Source organism: Meles meles, chromosome 2, assembly GCF_922984935.1.
Source record: "Meles meles chromosome 2, mMelMel3.1 paternal haplotype, whole genome shotgun sequence".
NCBI classification, from domain to species: Eukaryota; Metazoa; Chordata; class Mammalia; order Carnivora; family Mustelidae; genus Meles; species Meles meles.
The window spans coordinates 13,171,852-13,188,622 of NC_060067.1; the positions used below are offsets into that span (position 1 = coordinate 13,171,852).

The 16,771-nt window shown below is 37.0% G+C and overlaps 1 protein-coding gene across 1 annotated transcript in view; it reads left to right on the top strand.

Annotated features, from left to right (window-relative positions):
- Positions 1-2,543: 2,543 nt before the first annotated feature.
- The window catches only part of TMPRSS11D (transmembrane serine protease 11D), a 54,172-nt gene continuing 39,944 nt past the window's right edge, over positions 2,544-16,771 (top strand). The window contains exon 1 of the mRNA XM_045998536.1: positions 2,544-2,574. Within this exon, the coding sequence (XP_045854492.1) occupies positions 2,567-2,574 (8 nt within the window). The 5' untranslated portion in view covers positions 2,544-2,566. The remainder of the gene's footprint in view (positions 2,575-16,771) is intronic.

Sequence of the window (16,771 nt, forward strand, 5' to 3'; positions counted from 1 at the left end):
GTTTTTTCCTCCATGCCACTCCCCTGACTCACTCCCAAGTTCTGTTGTGAATAGTGATAGGGCACTGGGATCAGCATTAATACACTCAGTTACTGGGCATTTAAATAATATGTGTTGACTAGGCACCTATTGACTAAAAAATGCCTCGCTAAGTGCTCCAGGAAATACAAAGATGGAGGAGAAAAAGTATCATTGGGAGAAAGAGCTGCCAACAAAAACCAGAAGATAATACCTCATACCCTTGAAAAAAATTATTTTTAAAATGTTTTTAAAAGCCATTATAATATTTATATAATTTGGCCCAACAAATTATTTTTCCTTTTCATTTATTTCAAGGGAAAATTTAGCAGTAGAGTGAAAAAAAGTGAAGATGGTCATTGAAAGAATCACCTACTTAGGGTGCCTGGGTGTCTCAGTTGGTTAAGTATCTGCCTTCTGCTAGGTCATGATACCAGGGTCCTGGGATCCAGCCCTGCACTGGGCTCCCTGCCCAGTGGGGAGTCTGCTTCTGCCTCTCTTCCTGCATCTCCCCCCACCTCTCCCCCTGCTTATCCCCTTGTTCATGCTTTCTCTCTCTCTCACTCTCTCTCTCAAATAAATAAATAAAATCTGTCAAAAAAAGAGAAAAAAGGTGACTACAGTTAAAAGAAAAAAGAAAATATCTAAATACATTAGGAGATGCTTTCAGTATTTTATGATAAATCTATTCAGTACAAGATGATTCACTCTTTAAAATGTGTCCATTAAAATTGTTAATAATTGATGAATCTATGTACTATATCTGCATGTATTAAGTTTGAAATTACATTAAAAGAAAAAGTTTTAATGCACATTTTATGCAACTATTAGGTACATATACAGCTACTAAAATAATATATACAGCTACTAGAAATAAAAATTTAATAGCACAGGGTACTCACAAAAATTACAGGAAGAATAAAAAGAGCACAATACAAAGTTATACATTATGATGTAACTACATGAAAAAAACTCGTACGTATTAAAAGTCCCTAAAGATTAACATGTAAAATTAAAATGGTTTGTTTAGGTAACTTTGTACAAGAGGGTTTTTTTTCTCCACTTAAAAAAAAAATCAGAATATTAGGCATGAGATACAGGATCAATGAAAATACATAAGGGAAGGGTAGGGAGGAACCCACCCCTTCCGGTCCCTCTTGTCTGATATGCACATTATATAAAAAATGTATAAGAAATTGAACACTTGTCTAATTGCAGTCCTTGAGTGAATTCATTAGCCAATAGCTATCAGTGATTTACAAAATAAAGGCATAGAATTGGAGTTGAGAAGAGTCCTCTAGAACCACCTGATTCAGCTTGCTTTCTCAGTAAGTTAATCAGATTCATAAAGGAATAGTGCTTTTTCCCCCCTTAGGCTACAGAATTAGTTGGTAAATAAACTAAAACTAAAATTTAAGTTTTAGTACCCAGTCTAATTCGATTACACATTCTAATTCTTTAGTATGCAGTATTTCTCACAAAGTACCTCAGCACGACCTTCCAGATATATTTCCTATTCCCTCCCAACACATGAGACAGAAACGTCCTTTCTCACTTCCACACTGTTCTTGTCCCTGTGTTTTCATGGGCCTCTGTCCTGGCCTGCAAACACTGCTGACATCCCCCTCCTTAGGCTCACCCCGATGCATGCTCTCACTACACTGTACTGTACACTCATCTGCTAACAGCAGCAAGTTAGAATACTTTTTTCAAAACACATATTTGGAAAAAGACAAAGCCAATTTTAGTTCCAACCATTCTGCTTGCTAATCCCACAACTTGTACACTTATTCAATTACTCAACATTAGAGTTTAATTATGTGGGATTTCCTCCTTTGTCTTCAGCTTCTTCATAGATCACACACGAGGCATGAGAGCCATTCCTTTGTGTAGAAATCTCAGGGAAGTTGGATAGGCAGAAAAGAGGATCTCATCATTGTTCACGATCAAAATGTATAGGTAAGTCCTGTTTTTGTCTCTGTAGTTTTAGAAATTTTATTATATCTCAGAGCATGTGAGAAATATACAGAGGCTGAATCTCTGTTTCCTATTCTACAAGAAAAACAGTATTTCATCACAGAGAAGAGTGAATTTAGAGGTAGTAGAACTCATTAGGGCTTGGAAGGTATTTTCTGATCCTCCTCAGCTTGCTGTGGCAAAGAAGGAGGTGTATGACAATATAACACAGGCAAGAGTATCACATACCATTGAATTAAAGATAATGACTCTAGGCCATGTGCAGTAGTTGCAAGCTTTCGTGAAATAGCCATCCCCTGCTCTCGTGTTCAGTCACAATTTACCAAAATAAAATTCTTACTGATTTGTGAAATTCCCTGTTTCTGATTTCACTCCACGAGTCATGCTATTGGTTCAGGTTGATTCCCTCAGACTTGTTTAGCAAGTTAGAGTTTAATTATGTGGGATTTCCTCCTTTGTCTTCAGCTTCTTCATAGATCACACATGAGGCATGAGAGCCATTCCTTTGTGTAGAAATCTCAGGGAAGTTGGATAGGCAGAAGAGAGGATCTCTTCATTGTTCAGGATCAAAATGTATAGGTAAGTCCTGTTTTTGTCTCTGTAGTTTTAGAAATTTTATTATATCTCAGAGCATGTGAGAAATATACAGAGGCTGAAGAAATTTTGGCTCTGTCTAGCAATATTCTAGTTACTTTTCCAGAAACTTCACTGAAACATATAGGTATTGTTTAGAGAATATGTTTGATTGTTTAGAGAATATGTTCAATATTATTTAAGTAAGTTCCTCACAGCATAGCGACGGTGTAGGGTTATGAAAACATATCTTTAAAGAAGGAAGTGTTTTTGTTTTCTCACACTTTACCCTTCAAAAAGTGAGGTTTGGATTTTAAAAACATAATCGGTAAAAAAAATTCCTCTGTTGTTTTAGAATTTTTCCAGGATTCTGTACTTTAACTTCTCTGTCATCACTACCTATGAAATACACAATGAAACCTAAAGTCCTCTTTAAGAAAATAAGATAGTATTGTCTACTTTTCATATACTCACTGCATCAGTATTTTCAAGTAAATTCTTATTGATACTTCAGGGGGAAAAAAACAGTATTTGTTTAGTTTTCTTTTGAGCTAACGAATACTGATGTTCACACACATTCATATAAAAAAAGGAACAAATTGTGGTATCATCTATAGTCAAATGATACAATCTCAAAATTACTATATAATGTGATGTGTTTGTATGTGCATCTACAAGTGAACATATTGCTCATTTTGTTTTTCCATGAACACAGAAAAATGTGATATTAAGTCATTTTTAAAAAATGGTAAAAACATAAGTAATGTGTTAGCTATGTTAAGTGTAGTTGAGTTTACTTTAAATCTACCAAACTTTAGAAAATTAAATCAAAACTTATATTATTTTAGTAAAATATATGTACAATTATGTGCATTTGAATATATATACACACAAGTGAAAAATGGGTAGCTATCGAAGTTTCTAACAAGAGATAATTAAGAATTAACAAATAATATGAATAAAATAATTTCACATTCCACAATGGATATGATTAATTCATTAAAAGAGGTAAAAGAAATCTATGAATTTATATACTGTGTCCTCACTTTATGCAAAAAATCACAGAATTGTATTTGCTCGTAGACTATTACTTTACAAAGTACACAAGTCAGAATGTCTAATGAGGTACATAAAACACTAATCATTGTATTAAACACTCGTATTAAATTGGTAAGCTTGGGACAGTCAGTTGAGGGGCTAGCTCTTGATTTCAGCTCAGGTCATGATCTCAGGGTCCTGGGATCCAGCCCCCGTGACAAGCCCCGCATCAAGCTCCATGAGGAGCCCCTATGTCAGGTTCTGTGCTCAGCAGGGAGTCTGCTTCAGGATTCTCGCTCTCCCTCTGCCCCTTCCCCTGCTCTTTATCTCTCTCTAAAATAGATAAATAAATCTTTAAAAATTAAGTAGTCAGCTTATGAATTACATTTTTTCCATTATTTTCTAAATTTCTATAACAATGTAATATTATTTTGGTAATCATAATACAGTTTGAAATGCATTTTGCTGAAACATTTTAATTTTGTAAAGAAATTTCTCTATTTTTCAAAAATTAACACTTAAAAGCAGCTAAATGTACATCAGAATATCATTCAAAGGAAAATAAAGACAAATAATACAAATAGTGAAAGAGATGTACAATTTTAGAATGCCTTGAAGCAATCTAATTCCAGAATTAATTCATCCCTACATGAAATATGACACTCAATCAGAACCAAATTTTCCAAGTACAAAAGACTCTTCTTTGAAACCTTGATTTCTACACATCACATCAGAAATATTTTCTCTCTTAAATAGCCTGTATCTATTAAAAATCAATTTGTTGTTCTTTTTTAACCTAAAATTTATATAATTACCGATTAATTTTGTTCATGGGTTGGTTCGTTTTTATCAGAATGAGATCATCAGGGTTACTATACCAAATAGATGAAATTTTGAAAATGACGTGGATCCACAACCACCAATTTGAGGATCCATGACTAGAAAACTATGCCTCTGTCAACCTGAATAAAGAGACTTTTCAGTGGAAAGAGGAAGGCATATTCTTTTTTTTTATTAATTTTTTAAATTTTTTTATAAACATATAATGTATTTTTATCCGCAGGGGTACAAGTCTGTGAATCGCCAGGTTTACACACTTCACAGCACTCACCATAGCACATACCCTCCCAAATGTCCATAACCCCACTCCCCCTCTCCCAACCCCCCTCCCCCCAGCAACCCTCAGTTTGTTTTGTGACATTAAGAGTCTCTTATGGTTTGTCTCCCTCCCAATCCCATCTTGTTTCATTTATTCTTCTCCTACTCCCCAAATCCCCCACACTGCATCTCCACGTCCTCATATCAGGGAGATCATATGATAGTTGTCTTTCTCCAATTGACTTATTTCGCTAAGCATAATACGCTCTAGTTCCAAGAGGAAAGCATATTCAAATGGACTAGGGAGTTAAAATTAGATAATTTTTCATTTGGACAGTTTTACTTTGAAGCCAGCACATCTGCCTGAGTCTACAAGGAATTCTACAAGGAATGAATTAAAACATCCAGTTTCCTTCTCTGCTGGAATATTCCTATCAACATAAAAGCATGCCATGCTATCTCCTATTTAAATCTCAAAAATCCATGATTTTCTAATTCCTCCATATGCTCTGAGAAATCAGGGTATCCACATTGGATAAGGGAAAGGAAATAAAAGTGCATGATATATTTTTTTAGGTAATTCTAGGTAATTTTTAGATAGTTCTACAGGTAAACTCTCTGATACTTTTGATTTAGAATGGGCTCTCTTGGACAGTTTGTTTACTTTAATATATAAGTTAAACCCCCAGATTCCTCAGCGTTGTCCTTTCCTAAAGGTTACAAAGGTGTATATTTCTTTCTTTACCTACCTTGTTCACCCCTCTCCAAAGAAGGAAACCCTAGCACAGAGCCCAGGAACCTGAACAGCTCCATTATCATGATATAATCATTATTCATTTCAAATCCCTGGGTATTCCAGATTTTGTCAAGTCTACATAGGGAGTATCTATGACCCGTACATTATATAAAAAGTATGAACTGAGGTTTGGAAAAATAGGCTAAAGATTTATAAGCTGGAATTCAGAATGCAGTTTAAGGAAAGACTTGAGGTGAGGGAGCATATCTCAGCTCAGGAAGAGACAAGTCTCAGCAGAATGCCTCAGACCGTAACAAATCTCATTTCCATTTTCTTCCCTTTCGTCTGTGCTCGTGATATGATTAACTGACTAAACAGACATGTCAAAGCCCATCAGGTGGCCTGCCTTCTTCCAGCCCAAAACAACATGGGACAAAAGTAGAGAAGAAAGCCAAAACTGTCAAAAATATGTTTCAAACCCTGCCTGTTACTTCAGTCCTGCTTTATGAATTGCTATGTTAACTTTCAAAAACCATGCTCAAAACTGTAAATCATTAGGCAAAGACTTTATCTCTTAATAGAAATTAGACAACTGAGTATCAACTTATCTTTACAGTCATAGAGCCCCAAATTTTAAATTTAAAGTTCAGGTTTTGTTCACAAAAACCTTAGGTTGCATGCTGAAACAGTTGCCACATTTAGCCAGAATGTTTTTCTAATGGTGGTACAGGCTGGGAGGGGGGAAGTGATACAGAATGGGAGGGGTTGTCCTCTGGAAGGCATTCCCAAGTTATTTCCTCAGAAATTTGTCATTTACCTGATTTCTATGCTGCTTCAGCCCCCAACATGTATACAGTTGATACCCCTAAAATAAGTCAAGAGGACAAAAAATCAACATCAGCTATTGTAAGGGAACTTAAAGATATTCAGTCCAACTCCATAAAAGGTATTGCTCCAACTCAAAGGATCCCATTCTCTTGAGCAAAGAAAACCTGCATTTCATTCCTTTACATTCATACATACAAAACTTTACATTCCAGAGTATGCTTTAGGTCTAAATATAGCACATGTTTATGATATGTAAGATAGAAGCACCATCCTAATAAAACCATTCATTGGGTAACTATCTAAAGTGATCAAATATAAAATTCACTTTGGAAAAGTTTACACACTAAGGACTAACTCAGCAGAAAGAAAATGGCAGATGTTATTGAATATTTACAGTATCCATTAGTCAGAGATATGGACAAGCGCCTCAGTGATTAATAAATAGATATGTGAGCTCAAGTTTCAAGGAAGTATATTAAAAAGGGCCAGTGAATGTATTTTTTCTATCCTAGACAAAATTTTATTCTGACAATCATACTTCTTAGCCAGGATATCTGCCTGAGTTTAACACTGCAAAGAATGGATTAAAACATGCAGCTTGCTTCTCTGCTGGAATATTCCCATCAGCATAAAGACATACCATACTATCTCCAGTTAACAATAACACAAAGCAAAAACCTCCTTCCTTGACCTACACCCCCCTCCACTATTGCCTTATTTCTCATTTCCTCCCCTCAACAGCAAAATTCTTCCAAAGCTTTGTCTAGACCCATTGCCTCCATTTCAATTTTCTTCTCTTATTCATCCCCTTTACTTTTTAAATATTTTATTGGGAAAGGTATCACTCAAAGACTAATTTTTAAAATGAACCCCAAAGTAGTCATCATTTATTAAGAAAAATAACATTACCAGGTAACATCCTGTCCATTAACTGCCCTCTCCTGACCCCACCCAATCTGACTGTTATCTAGCATGTTATCTAGATAACATGTATCTAGATAAATGTCCTGGATTTTCTTTACTGTTTTACCATTCATAGACCGATCCTTAAATAACATATCATTTAGTTCTACCTACATTTGAAATTAGTATAGATGAGATCAAAATTATGTTTATAAAGTAAATAGCAATGATTTATTTAGTCACACAGTTATATCATGTTCCACTGTCAGAATATACTCCAACTTACATACCCGCACTTCTGCTGTTTTGCCATTACAAGATTGCAGCTCTGAACATTCTCAAATGGACTCGTGACACAAAAGTGTCAGAGTTTCTCCTGAAAAATGAATTTTCTGGGTCATAGAGTGTGTGCATGTTTATCTTGAACCTATTCCCTCTTATCCCACTACAAAAAGATTCTCAGCCCTACAGCTGTGAAATAGCTCATAAATAAATCTTTTTTTTTTTTTTTTAAATGAAGGTTTCTGAGTAGGAAGACCAGACCTACTGAAACAGTCTATCTGGATATTGGATGCAGGAATCTTTGGGTTTTTTTTTTTTTTTCAAGCTTCTCAATTGATTCCTATGCACACAAAAACTTGAGAGCAGTTGGTTTAGGTGGTAATTGAAGCTGATTGAATGAGATCAGCTAGAGAGAAAGGAGAACACCCAGACAGAGCATGAAGCAACATCAGACATCAAAAGTTAAATAGAGGAGAAGCAACCAGCAAACGACATTAAAAAGGGGGAACCAGAAGGACAGAAAGAGTCTGGAATCATGGAAATTTAAAAATTTGAAAAAAAAACAGTATTTCAGTTAAAAAAGAATGGGTCAATGGGGGGAAATGTTGCTAACAGACAGGTGTCTTATACTCCCCTCAAAAAGAGAGAAGTGCCTTAAGGCAAGGACAAGTTTTTGACTATTTTCAAGATGTCCCCAGTGTTTAGCAGAATGATTTTCTAAGTACTCAATTGCTATTGATTTTCCTAACATTTACTTAATAAACACTGTTAATAGAGTGTCCACCTGGGTTGCAAAAAATAAAAAATTAAAATAAAATATCAGGGAAGGAGCACAGACAAAAAAATCAAGGAGCCTCTACATAGCACCACTTAATCTCTCTGCACACCAGTTTATTCTGCATCGTGGGAAGTCAGAGGGGTTATTGCTGAAACTCTCTCCCATTGCTATCATTCTGTGATTCTATAGAATGTTATCACTCTTGAGAAATGCCATTTATTAAAAAAAGTTATATTATTTGCAGCTAAAGCTGAGTTCTACCTGAAAGAAGAATGTAGAATTTACCATTTACTGAACACAGGCCAGAGTTCTAAGCACTTTACAATAGCATCCCATTTAATCTCACAACCCTCTGAGGCAGGTAATTATCCTCATTTTATAAACTAGGAAACTAAGGCACAGAGGGGTTTTGTCACTTGTCAACAGTCAGTTAGGTCTAATTACAAAAGTCATGATTATCACCATTGAACTATATTATCTTTCTATATTACTTGCATAATAATTAAAAATATAGGCTTCTGGACAGGGCTGCTGTTTCATAGAATATTTATATAAAAATAGAAGAAACCCAGTAAATGGAGGCATTGGTTCAGGAGTCAGAAAAGAATCCTTGTGTATGCCATCTTCATGCCCATGATAGGAGCCATGTTTACAGTATAGGCAGGGCCTCACTCCCATCATCAAATCCAGCCTCCCCCTGTACAGCTCCACTTAAAGAACCGACCATTAAGAACTTGGGGAGATAGAGTGGAGAACTAATCACCAGCGGTGCTTGCCCTCATTTATTTGATCAACCACATGCCAACACAGGGCCAAGTGCCAGACATAATTCTAGTTCTGTTAACAAATGTTTAACTCGTTTGTCCTCACAAAAATCTGGAAGGAGGTACTATAGGTACCTTCATTTTGCAGGTAAGGAAATCAAGGAGAAGTTAGGTAACTTCCCAAGTTCACATAGTAACTAAATGGCAGACGTGGAATTCGAATCCAGTTAGCAGAGCCTCAGAGTCTCAGCTCTCAAATGCTCCTGCTCGTGGAGGTTCCAGTCTACGAGGGAGAAGGGGTGTGGGGATGGGAGACAAGATAGACCTTGTAAGCCGACAGGCTTGCTTAGGAAACACGGTGTTTGCAAAACCAGAGTGGGCAGTAAGAGTGAGAACACCTACCAACAGGAGTGGTCATGGAAACGAGAAGGCGCCTTCCTTTTAAAGGAAGAAAGGACAGTGTGAAGGTGACAAGTAAGCTCACTGATTCTTTGTTTAATGACAAAGGAGAAAACTGGAGTCCAGAGAAGTGACGTGCCTCACGTCAAGCAGTTTCTCTAACACCTCAACAGTGTTTTACCCCGACTAGACACACTACTTGTCCCAAGATAAGTGGTATGTCTGCATTGTTCCTAAGCTCTGAGAGACATATTGTGTTGTGAAGGCCCCCAAAATATTAGTATCACTGTTCATTTCATTATGACACAAAACCATCCTGGGAAAATAATACTGAGAATCTCAATTCTTTCCTCCTCTTCTATAGACAGTCTGGGAGAGGAGCCCCTATAATTAAAATCAGAAGGGATTTAGTACTAGAAGTTTTTAAAAATATTTTGATGTAACTAAATACTACTAAGAGCATTCAAAACAGCTAATCTTGAGTTTTACCCATGATTCATTAGAAGCCATCTTTTTTTCTATGAGAACAGTATCATGTACAGATACAGTTAAATAGAACGAACGATGACGAACACATGTGGGGTTCTGAGTCCATTCTCCACTCATCCCCTCCGAGTTACTGGTAATAACTCTCAAGTGAGAGACTATTCCAGGAAATTTCTAGAATCTATCATGCCCAATAACCTATGCCACCCAGACTGTGCTTAAACGTCTTTCTTGCTTTAGACCCATCACTAGTAGATTTTTACTTCTTTAACTTATGCATTTAAAGATATATTTTTTCTTTCTTCTCCCCCATCATTCATAGCACCCCTTCCCACCTCCCTGCTCCCCTCCCCAAGCCAATAACATAAAAAACATGGTATATATCCTTCCAAACAAACTAAGCAGGATTGCTTCCTGGCAATTGTTGGAATTTTTTTTTTTTTAATTTGGGTCTATATGTAATAATCAGATCAAACATCGGGGGATGAAGACATTGGGGACCAAAAATGCTGCCTTGTGCTTCTTTGGACTGTGACGTACCAAATTCCCCATGTCAGTGGAACTCCCTTTGTAGAAACAATGAAATATCTAGACACTTTCAATTTAATAGTAAAAATTAAGTCACACTGAACTGGAAGTAAGGGCCCCAGATCCTTTACTCACTTATTTTCTGTAAAAAGAAATATGTGTCTAGTTCACTGTTAGGGTCAGTAGATTTTGACAAAGTGGTAAGTCAAGATTTTGAACATTTCATAATGACCTTATGACAGAAGAGACCTGTTTACGTTGAACTTTAAGAAACACAGAGGGAACTAGTATGCCTTCAATAAGTCACACTTCTATTCTGAATCTACTCTGATCTAATTATATTCAAGGTCTTTGTTACATAAAATATAGTCCTTGGATCAATAACATCAACCTCACCTGGGAGCTTGTTGGAAATGCAGAATCTTGGGCCCAACCCCAGATTTACTAAATTAAAGTATGCATTTTAATAGGCAACTCACATATACATTAAAATGTAAGAGGCACTAAACAATTACAATTAAAGTTAACAGCTACAGGGTAGTCTCCTAGGTATCCAGAATGGAGAGAGAGGTAAGCAGGAAGCATCCTTGCATATTTAAATATGAATAAGCATGTCCTGTAAGCAGGGGTGCAATAGTTCCCTTGTCTCTCCTGCAGAAACAATGCTTTGGGCAAGTTAGAACTCACAGAGCAGCATTTTCGTAACAGAATTCTGGGAACATGGTGTTCCTCAAAATGTTAGGCATTTCAGGAATAAATACTTCTGTGCTCAATCTTGGGAAACATTGCTGTCTAGTCAGATCAGGACACATATGGGAAGGAAGAAACAGGAGAATAGGAGACTGTGCAAAGAACAAATGGGTTTTGTCATTTCAGAGACTGAATTTAAATATAAGTTTTTTCTGGGGCTTCCTTCCCCACCCTGACATATGACAGTAATATGTGTGACACCCCCCCGTGGATCTAACCAGGCTTATAAGCAATTCCCCATAGAGTACTTGTAACTCCACCCCAAAATAATGCAGCCAGTAAGAGCGATGTTATGCTAGAATTATCTGCTCTAAATTGTGTAAGTAAATCATTCCAAAACTTTGATGCTTTAACTATTATTTGTAACAAATTGCTTGCCGTCAACAATAATACACCACTGTATCCCAATACCTCACTAATAATTGCAGGGCACCGGCACTGAGACTTGAACTGAATACCCATCCAGTTGAGTCCTTGTCTGCTTCTGGGAGTTCAAGCCACCCTCATCGTCAATGATTCTCTGACAGCTTAGTAATTTTGTTATTGTAGTAAGTTAACAATTGTTTAAAAATGAATTCAATTTTTAATGGCTTTTGAGATGTAATCTCAAAAATCTCCATGCCAGAAAATTCACCTGTTTAAGGGTACAATTCAGTTGTTACTAGCATAGTTATGGTAGTTGTACAACCATCAGCAAAATCATCCCAATAGATACACTGAAGTTTAAAAATTTCAAGTACTCATTTCCCAAAGAGCATTTAGACAAGAAAATACAACATATTTAGAGTGTAATGAATATTTCCTTATAATTTCAGAAAGTTGGCAAAATCATGTTGGTGGCTAATAAATGTTACAGTTCATCTTCAGTCAAAAACAAAGAAAAAAAGGAAAGGAAGGGAAGGGAAATAATAAAGAAAAGAGAAGTATGGGAGAAAAACACCTAGTTTCTTGAAAACTAAATCCAGGTAGGACAAAAATGTTGTTTGAAGGAAAATAGACACAGATGCAAAACTTCAACTAAATAATTGTTTATTGCTTAGAACCTGCTTGGTTCAATGGCTTTGTCCACAGCTACACTCTCTAGAGCTCAGAAGAAATACTGACATTGAACAGCAGTGCCCTCTAGAGTACATGCTAGGCTATCCCTAACATTAATTAGCAAGGTTATAGGTAACCTGTCTCGGGAATTTCTGTCATGACCATTGCTGTTGAAACACTAGGCATATATTCTTCGATAATGGTAAAACAAACAAAATATTGTTCCTATAACTTTGTAGGTAGATGACTTCTAGAGAAATACACTGAAAGTATCGGCATCATGAAGTCTGAGAAGAAATATTTCCATCTGTTCTGTTGTTTTCAAATTGCCTAGGTAGGCTCGCCTCCATAGACCAGGCCACAGTCTACCATAATGTCACTTTTGCACACTGTTTTCATTTGCATACTGAGAAGACTCCATAATCTCAATCACAGAAGCAAGAACCCACCCTTTGGGCAACTGTAGATTCCAGCAAAGATGGCCTTTCTTATAAAAGCAAGTGCATACTAAGTGTAGCAGAGCAGTAATCAGAATGTCTCCAAGCCTTTAACTGGCTCTGTCAGTAGCCTCCGGAAACCTTCTATTAATAATTACACAAGGCTGACTCTATAATGTAAATCTCCTAACACCAGGTCTTTAGCCACATCCCCTTAGAAATTTTTTTATAATGTAAGAATTAAACACAATGCTCAAAAGTCAATTAAAAGAATCTTTAATATCTTAAATCTTTTATTTCAAAAACATGACTGGTATTAGAACAAAGAAAATCTCATAAAAGAAGAAATCATCTTTAATTGCAAAAATGTCAACATCTGCTTTGTTTATTGCAGAAACATAAAGTGAACATATTAACCAGGAAAATATTACAAAACTAAAACTACTTTTTGACTTATCAGGGTCCAAATAAATTAAGATTTGATACACTACGATGGAGCATAACCTATAATACATTCTTTCTCTAGTAGTTGTTTAATTCTGCCTCAATCCCTAGGACCCAGTGAAATTTTTCTAAATTAGGTAATAATTGTGGTAAGGTATCTTGAAATACATTTCAATACTATAATAAAATAAAATGGAGAAAGAATGCCCATGGACTTCCAGTATATAAAAATGATTCCTCCAAGTTTAGGACCAATTAGACAAATATGAATAGAGCATCATCAGGGAAGGCATTTCCCCCAGCAGTAAAGGTAGCTTTGCCCTATTGTGGACATATTCTTTCATGTGAATGAATATGTGAATTATTGAAAAGAGTCTGAGATCTAGAGTATATCCTGAGTCTTAGGAAAGAAAAAAACTTAACTAGTCTATGAAGCAATTGAGCCTATATTCTTAACTTCATTGGCAGCAGGGTCTCATAAAACATTAACAACTCTCAACTCCACTACTACATGCTTACATGCACACACACACACACACACGCACCCTCACTCACCTATTAATCATATCAACTTGCAAATTTTGTGAGAAGACTTTGAATCCTGGATGGGCTTTCCCTATAAGTAGCAGATTCCAGAACTTCTGCACATCATTTTGGGTCTGCTATATACAGTTGTGAAGTTGTTGCAATGCACAAAATTGCATGGCTCAGGGGAAGATTGAAAGCTGAGATGGAGCTTATGCTCCCTGCCAAGCTGTGCGTCCCAGAGTACAGCTGCTGTATGCATCATCCCCTTAGAAAGCCCATGAGCACCCTTTCATAATTGTCTCTGTCTCCAGAAAAGCTGATTTTTCATAATTCTCACCCAAATATTACATAAATTAGCTCAGGTCCCTCACAATTTGCCCAGCCTCTGTATCCTCAGGAAATAGAAAGTGATTTATATCCTCCAGGAATGTAAACTTCTTTTAATGATACCCAAGATAAAAATAAATTAACAAGTAAATCATTGAATTAAAAGAAAGTCCAGTAAGTGCATTCCAAAGGTACACGCACATAAAGCAGTATGGGTTTGTGATTCAAGGATAAGATTCTCATCTTCCACATGAACCTAGAGTTTGTAGAATGCACAATAGTTTAATAAAATAAATATATTCCAGAAGTCTTAACTTTGGTACCATCTCTGCCACCATCCAGTTACGCAATCAGAACAATCCCCTTGTGTTTCTCTTTTACATTGCACCTGAGTTTATCAAGAACAAAACAAAAAACTTAAGAAAGAAAGAAACGTATTAGACTAGATCAGTGAAAATTTGCTAGAAATAGAAGGGGATCCTTTTCTCCCATCCCAAATTCAAACAGAAAAGCTATTCCATTTAATCTGTTTTCCGCCTCTGAGCTTCCAAGCAAGACCTTATTTGAAGACAGTGTTTCTCAGCAAAAATAATAATGATAATAATAAATAAAAATAAATAGGGGCACCTGGGTGGCTCAGTGGGTTAAAGCCTCTGCCTTCAACTCAGGTCATGATCTCAGGATCCTGGGATCGAGCCCCGCATCAAGCTCTCTACTCCACAGGGAACCTGCTTCCTCCTCTCTCTGTGTCTGCCTCTCTGCCTACTTGTGATCTCTGCCTGTCAAATAAATAAATTAAAATCTTAAAAAAAATAAATAAAAATAAATAAAAAATAAAACATTGAATTAGATAGTCCCTACTGCCTGTCTAGTGGTAAACATTTAGAGTTAATGAAATGGACTAAAGTAAAGTAAGTCCCTTTACGTTGGAACCATTTCTCATAGTCTTCATAACTCCAAAGTATAATGTAAACACATACACATATTCAAATACATGTGTTTGCATATCCTGCTATAGACACAGGTCTATAGCAATGTTTTTTACTTTCCATTTCTTAGCATCAACCGTAAGGCAGAGTGATAGAAATGAATAACAACATGATAATTAACAGATAATTAACAACATGATAATTAATGTCCCATCTGATGTGGACATTTGCAGTTTGAGCTTGACAGACCTGGATTCACATTCCAGCTCCATCGCTTACTAGCTGAGTAAGTAAGCTTCTCTTTCATCGTCTGTAAACTAGGCTTATTTACAAGGATTAAGTTAAATGATGTAGAAAAACTCACCACAGTGCCAGGTGCATAGCAAGCACTCAGTACATAGCAGACATTATTCTCCAGTCTATATTTTATTTGTCAATATTGAAAGCAAAAATGCACATCACATAATTCTACATCAAGTCCCTCCAAACTCTAGTTAAATTATTTTTAAACTCTTCTTTGCAGTGTCATTCCTCAATTTTTTCATAAATAAAACCCGATGTGGACTCTGTAGTGGGTGTTGTGCTAAGGATGGGACATGTCCTGACAGACACGATGCAGGTCTACTTCTCAGAAGTTACAGCCTAGAGGTGGGTGCAGGCAAGAAAATCGTTGTTTCCCACATGAAGTAGGATAAGGACTAGAAGAGAAAAATTCACTGGGAATTATGAGATCAGATGAGGGGAAGCTAGGAGAGAAGAAGGTATCTACTTGGAGGGAAAAGAAATATGGTTGAATTACCTTAAGAACAAAATCTACTGGGCAGTTGAGGTATGAGGTTTTTTAGACAAAGGGTCGTCACACACAGAACTGGCTGCCCCATTTGGCCTGGCTGGGTTAAGTAAGTTGGTGAGGATATGGCAGGAGCTAAAGAAGCAGAGATGACTGTGAAGGGCTTTCAGTGCCATTTGGAAGGTTTGGATGCCATCCTGAGGATCTTTTTTTTTTTTTTAGATTTTATTTATTTGTCAGAGAGAGATCTCAAATGGGCAGAGAGGCAGGCCGGGGGTTGGGGGGAGGGTGGTGGAAACATAGCGGGCCCCCTGCTGAGCTGAGAGCCCAGTGTGGGGCTCCATCCCAGGAACCTGAGACCATGACCTGAACCAAAGGCAGAGGCTTAACCCACTGAGCCACCCAGGCACCCCCATCCTGAGTATCTTGACAAGCTATAGATAAATTTCAAATGAGGCAGGGGAAGGGTAGAGTGTCAGAACCTAAGATTTAAATTCAAAAATCTCCGTGGAAGGATTTGAAAGGGTTGATTAGAATGAAGCAAAAATCTTGATTTCAATGTGGATTCCTCTTGTTCCCATATCTCATAGGTAAATCATCAGCAAATCCTCGAGGGTCCAAATTAAAAATAGGTCTAAAAATGGTTCTCACCATCTCCACTCCCACCTGCTCATCTAAACTACCATCCCTCCTCACCTCAACTACTGAATGACCAAAATCATGCCCCTGCTCCATCCCATCACCCAGAGTGATCCTATCAGAAAAATAGATGTGATGTCAGTCCTTTGCTCAAAACCCTCAAAGACTTTTTATTTCACCCAGAGAGTAGACCAAAGCCCCTATATGCAAAGCCCTAAATGATCTATGCCACCTGCTGACTCCTACGCCCATCTTTCTGACCTTGTCTCCCTCTCATGCCCACACCTCTACCTTGCTCATTCCACCCCATCTAGCTGCCCCTTGCTGTCTCTCAAATTTACAAGGTGAGTTCCTGGCTCAGAGCCTGCACTGACCTCTGCTGAAATCATTCTTCACCTGGTACCTTCATAGCTTGCTCACTCACCTGCTTCAGGCCTTTATTCAAGGATCACCTTCTAGCATGGCCTTTCTTGGCCACGCT